The sequence below is a fragment of the Crinia signifera genome, chromosome 3, assembly GCF_055691185.1.
Source record: "Crinia signifera chromosome 3, ASM5569118v1, whole genome shotgun sequence".
Taxonomy (NCBI): Eukaryota; Metazoa; Chordata; class Amphibia; order Anura; family Myobatrachidae; genus Crinia; species Crinia signifera.
The window spans coordinates 28,373,290-28,379,289 of record NC_139219.1 but is presented as its reverse complement, the minus strand read 5'-3'; the positions used below and the strand labels follow the sequence as shown (position 1 = coordinate 28,379,289).

The following is a 6,000-nucleotide window of genomic DNA, read 5'->3' as shown; positions in this document are numbered from 1 at the left end:
TAACCGGTAAGAAATTGGTTTTATTCAAACTCTTTTTTTGTGTTTTTTTTTTTACCTTAAAATAAAGAAAAACTTTGAACAATTCTGAACGAAATGGAAGAACGGTTTCAACACAAAGGAAATACAGCTCCATATGCTCAAATCTTTGCCGCGTCTTATTGTTCCATCCATTGTATTTCTCTCTAGCACGATGCACCACTTTGAATATCAGCAAATATACATGAATAGTAAGCAGCGTGTCTGCATCTGGGGCTGGCGGCGGCCTACTGTACCTGCTAGTTATAGGAAGCTTTGCTACATCGGATGCATACAAGGATATTTGTGGGGTTAGTAATGTATTCTAGTGCATATCACTACTGCCCCCTTCTGGTCAGTAGAAAGCCAAGTTCTTGTGTGTTCGCCGCGGAAGTTCTTGGAAAGTAGTTAGGTAGCCGAAAGTGGACATTAGGTCAGTTTGAAAGGTTTATATATCTACAAAGTTGCTGTATGCAGGGCGGGGATGATCACCACAGAAGTCCTCCTTTGTAATTGAATTTCAGCTTCAGGAGATATTTCAGATTGACCTGGGCAATGTCATACACAATATATCTGGAAAAAGAGGCGTTAAGGTGAAAAAACAACAATTTGAACAGCAATTAGAACCCGGATCAGCCTGTGCTATAACCAGTGAATGCGTCCTTTACACACAGTGGTGGCTGCTATTCTGTGGGCTGGGCCACAATCACATACATGACTGTGGGTTATTAATCCACTAGGAAATAAGTCCATAGACCAGCCATACTCTAATGAACGGAGCCAACTAGAACAAGCCGCTACAAGACCATAATGCAGGAAGGGTGGGTGCCGTGGGTGACAGCTCAGGGGCCTCCTGTTGCTGATCACTGGTGTACTTATAGGAATCTCCCAAGAATCTGTGTTCTAGACCATCTACTTCAGGGGTGTCAAACTCAAATTCATCGGGGGCCGCATCAGCAGTTTGGTCACCCTCAAAGGGCCGCTGTATAATAATAATGCAATGACACCACAGGCTGCTCCCGCTGTATAATAATAATGCAATGACACCACAGGCTGCTCCCGCTGTATAATAATAATGCAATGACAGCACAGGCTGCTCCCGCTGTATAATATAACAATAGTAATGCCATGACACAAATTATTATACAGGTGGAGCAGCCTGTGGTGTCATTGCATTATTATTATTATAATACATAGTTACATAGTAGGTAAGGCTGAAAAAAGACTTGCGTCCATCTAGTTCAACCTGGTATAGATATCCATTGCTGATTTGGTAGGTTCTGGTATTTTACAGACAAATTATATTTCTTATTTGTTCCCATGGATGTTTTTCTCCAGTAAATGTTTGTCCAACTTTGCCTTGAACGCATTTAATGAGCCAGCCGTTACCACCTCTCTGGGAAGAGAGTTCCAGAGTTTGACTGTTCTGACCGTAAAGAAATTCTTTCTACTAGCTGAATGAAATCTTTTTTCTTCTAATCTATACTCATGCCCTCGCGTCCTAGATTCCTTTCTAGTAGAAAATAGGGTGTGTGACAGTTCCTTATATTGGCCCTTGATATACTTGTACATGTTGAGCATGTCCCCCCTTAAACGTCTCTTTTCTAATGTAAATAGTCCCAAATTGCTTAATCTTTCCCCGTAGCTTAAATTCTCCATTCCCCTAATAAGCTTTGTTGCTCGCCTTTGGACTTTTTCTAATTCTATGATGTCCTTTTTTTCTCTTTCAATGGTCCTGGTGACACAGCTCAACACTGGGATGTAGGAGGGTCCGAAGGAGCCAGGCACCTATCCTAAAGCTTTAGAGGGTAGGCTCCTCCCCTACTGCATCCCTGGACTCTTCAGTTCGTGTTAGGTGCCCACTGGAGTGGGTGCTATTCTAAAGGGCTGCAGGAGCAGCCGAAGAATTAGAGTAGTTAGGGGATTTTTATTGTTTTATTAACTTTCACCCTAGCTAGGTAGGCACAGTGTGAGGATTCTCATAGTGAATCCTCACACTGCTTGCGCAGCAGGAGCTGACAGAAGCGCGTCCTGTCAGCTCACTGTGCACAAGGGAGACACTGTCTGGTCCCCCTGTGCAGCGCTTATAGCCTTTTCTAAAAGGCTGCCTGGGCTCCGGAGTACCCTGAAACCGGCTCCACGTTTAGGTGGGGATCATGGGGGACAGGCGCTCCGTGATGGCGGCGGCCATTTTATGCGGAGCTTACACGCTGAGCTCCTAGATGAGAGGACAGCAGCGTTGTGACAGGCATGTTCCAAGTGATCCCCATTTGAGGGGGAGACACTGGAACTAGGAAATCCTACCTAAGGAGCGGCTTGCTGGGGGTGGTTGGCGCCAAAAGGTCACGGACCCCGCAGCAGCAGGGACCTGTGGTCTCTTCCTTCACTCTGACTTTGGCGCCTTTCAGAACGCTTGCAGCGGAGCTGAGCTGGCTTACTGATCCTGGCAGAGTGACTTGGATTTCCTGGGCATCGCTTCCCCGCAGTTGAAACCAACAGACAGATAAGTGATTGGGTGCATTGCCTCTGTATAAACGCTTGTACATTGTTTGCACTGTGTATACTGATAGATATACATTTATCACTTGCATCATGTCTGAGCATCAGGCTGTGGTTTTGGGGGAGGGAGCCCTTAATGCACTGAGCGCGTGCAATGTTTGCACACAAAAGTTTGTCCCTGAGCAGATGGCCAAGGGGGGCTTATGTATTACTTGCGCTGATGTGAGACCCATGGGCAGTGATCCCCATAGGGCAGAGCATATGGAACCTGCGTGGGCCAGGGCCCTAGGCAGGTCAGTAAACGCTTTGGTGCAGCTTTTGGACAGGCAGAGTGATGGGCTGGTAGAATCACAGAGACCTATGCCATCATCTCAGCAGTCGTCTGGCTCCTTGCCTCTTACCCAGGCAGATCCTGCACTTATCCAGGTGATGCAGGATACTGCAAAAGGGATTAACAGGTTCAGTGAAATGCTGGACAAAATGGATGAAAATGTGGCAGGGACCCCTAGAAGGTCTTATGCTTTAACTACTGTGGTAGATGAAGAGGAAGGAGAGTATACTGACATCCCCTGGGATCAGGGTGATGATTTGGAAGAGAACTCTGCTGCTGGTATAGAGGATCTCATTGTAGCTGTGAAGCAGGCTTTAAAGCTGACTGTGGAGGATAAGACTCCTGTTAAAGGTGTTTTTAAGCGACAGCGGAAGGAGGCTGTTACTTTTCCTTCAGATGAGGGGTTACAGGAATTGATAGAAGGGGCTTGGAAAACTCCTGATAAGAGGCTTCAGATGCCAAAACGATTACCCTATTTGGACGATCTCCTGTTCAAAGCAGAGTCAGCAGCCATGCTGCAGAGTCACTTGGCAGAGGCCATCAGTTTTTTGCAGGCTCACGGCTGGATTTTAAATTTGCAAAAATCTCATTTGGTACCGTCACAAAGGCTCCAATTCTTGGGAGTCATACTGGACACCCATCTTCATCGGGTATTCCTCCCGGAGGTAAAGGCCAGGGATCTGGTCACCCTAGTCCAGGAGATTCTCAGGGCTCAGAGCATTTCAGTATGGAGGTGCCTCAAGCTCCTGGGGAAGATGGTGGCGTCATTCGAGACGCTTCAATTTGCCAGGTTCCACTCTCGGAGGTTCCAATGGAACATTTTGTCAGCTTGGTCAGGAGACACTTTGACCATGAAATCCGAGATGATAGTGCTGTCTTCGGACACCCGAGAATCCTTGAAATGGTGGACAGAAGTAGATTCCCTTCAGTGGGGTCGGTCATTACAGACCTGGGACTGTAGGCAATAGGCAATAGTCCTGGATCTCAGGCTTCAGGGCCTGTGGACGGCAGAGGAATCAGCGTTACCAATCAACATCTTGGAGCTGAGAGCTGTCTGGAAAGTCATTTCCTTGGCGGTAGACAGGTTACAGAACCTCCCTTTGAGGATTCAGACCGACAATGCCACAGCTGTGGCGTATCTGAATCACCAGGGAGGTACACGCAGCAAATTGGCCATGTGGGAGGTGTCCAGAATCTTCCTATGGGCGGAACAGAATGTTCCAGCTGTATCGGCTATATTCATCCCAGGAATAGAGAATATAGAAGCCGACTTCCTGAGCAGGGAGGAGCTCAAGGAAGGGGAATGGAGCTTACACCCTCAGGTGTTTCACCAAATCACTTCGATGTGGGGAACTCCGGATGTGGACCTGATGGCATCCAGGATCAACCGTCAAGTGCCCAGGTTCTATGCCAGAACAAGGGATCCACTAGCGGAGGCAGTGGATGCCATGACTATTCACTGGCAGGGAGATCTTCTTTATGCATTCCCACCAGTACCAATGTTACCGAGACTTCTGAAGAAAATACAGGGGCAGAAGGTTCCAGTGATCTTAGTGGCCCCGGATTGGCCAAGGAGATCCTGGTACTCGAGGCTTCAGAGGTTGTCTGTGGACTCATGGCGTCTACCTCTGAGACCAGACCTTCTAAGACAAGGCCCATTCAATCACCTGGATTCAGATCGATTGATTTTGACGGCCTGGCTATTGAAACCACCATTTTGAAAAGAAAAGGGTTTTCTGAGGCAGTAGTACAGACGAAGGTGGTATCTACCTTCCATTTAAATCAGGAGATAGTTCTACCTGTGTTTCAACCCCCAGAGGGTTCTAAGAAAAGGGACAAGTTGAGAACTTTGGATGTTGTGCGTGCCTTACGCATATATGTGGACAGAGTGAAGAGTGTCAGGAAGACTGACACATTGTTGGTATTGTATGACGTACACAAGATTGGTTGGCCTGCATCTAAGCAGACTATTGCTAGGTGGTTGCGGTCTGTGATAGCCTTTGCATACACCAAAGTGGGTAGACCAGTACCGGCCAAAATAAATGCGCATACCACCAGGTCAGTTGCCACCTCTTGGGCGGTTCGACATGGGGCCACAGCTGAGCAGGTTTGCAGAGCTGCTACTTGGTCATCTGTTCACACATTTGCCAAATTCTATAGATTCCATGAGTTCGCGTCGGAGGACGCATCATTCGGGCGAGCAGTGCTGAGAGCTGCAGACCTGAGCGTACCCTCCCAAAGGACCGGCTCTGGAACGTCCCAGTGTTGAGCTGTGTCACCAGGACCATTGAAAGAGAAAAAGGGATTTTTGTAAGAACTTACCGTTCGAATCCCTTTCTCTGATATGGTCCTGGTGACACAGCGATCCCTCCCTTACGCTCAGTAAGTATGCCAGAAGTTTCATGATGTTCATGTTAAAATGGTTAAAAGTTAACAGTTTTCTGTTATAAAATGTGCATATAATATGTGCAGGCGTTTGTACTGAGTTAATGTATTCCAGTGGCTTTGAAAGATGAACTGAAGAGTCCAGGGATGCAGTAGGGGAGGAGCCTACCCTCTAAAGCTTTAGGATAGGTGCCTGGCTCCTTCGGACCCTCCTACATCCCAGTGTTGAGCTGTGTCACCAGGACCATATCAGAGAAAGGGATTCGAACGGTAAGTTCTTACAAAAATCCCTTTATAGTGTGGGGCCCAGAACTGTACTCCGTACTCTAGGTGAGGTCTCACCATGGACCTGAGCATACATTGAAATCATCCATTTTGGGTAATTTCTTTTAGGGGTATTCTATTTCACCCTGGGTAATCCTACGCAGAGCGCCTAAAACGGCTGCCGCACTTGGTACCTTGTCAGGGTGGAGTACACAACCCATGGAAGTTATTATCCAAAATGCTGCACCACTCCTGCATTATTGCTTACTGTGTGCTCAGGAGTTTCTTTTGTCTGTGACATGTCTGTTACTGTACCACCAACATCCTCTGTATTATGTGCATTGTTTTTTAATGTCTGTAAGCGCCTTGAGTCCTGCTGGAGAAAGTGCGCTATATAAATTATACTTACTTATATAGTGGCATAATTACCCTCGAGTCCCTAGTTTCCATTCCCCTCTTAATACAGGCCAGAATTTTGTTGGCCTTTTTTGTAGCTACATTACAAT

General features: G+C 46.9%; 1 protein-coding gene across 1 annotated transcript in view; it reads right to left on the bottom strand.

The window, feature by feature from the left end:
* The window catches only part of PARP1 (poly(ADP-ribose) polymerase 1), a 53,938-nt gene continuing 47,938 nt past the window's right edge, over nucleotides 1-6,000 (bottom strand). Inside the window, 1 exon segment of the mRNA XM_083175534.1 lies at nucleotides 1-588. Within this exon segment, the coding sequence (XP_083031660.1) occupies nucleotides 504-588 (85 nt within the window). The 3' untranslated portion in view covers nucleotides 1-503.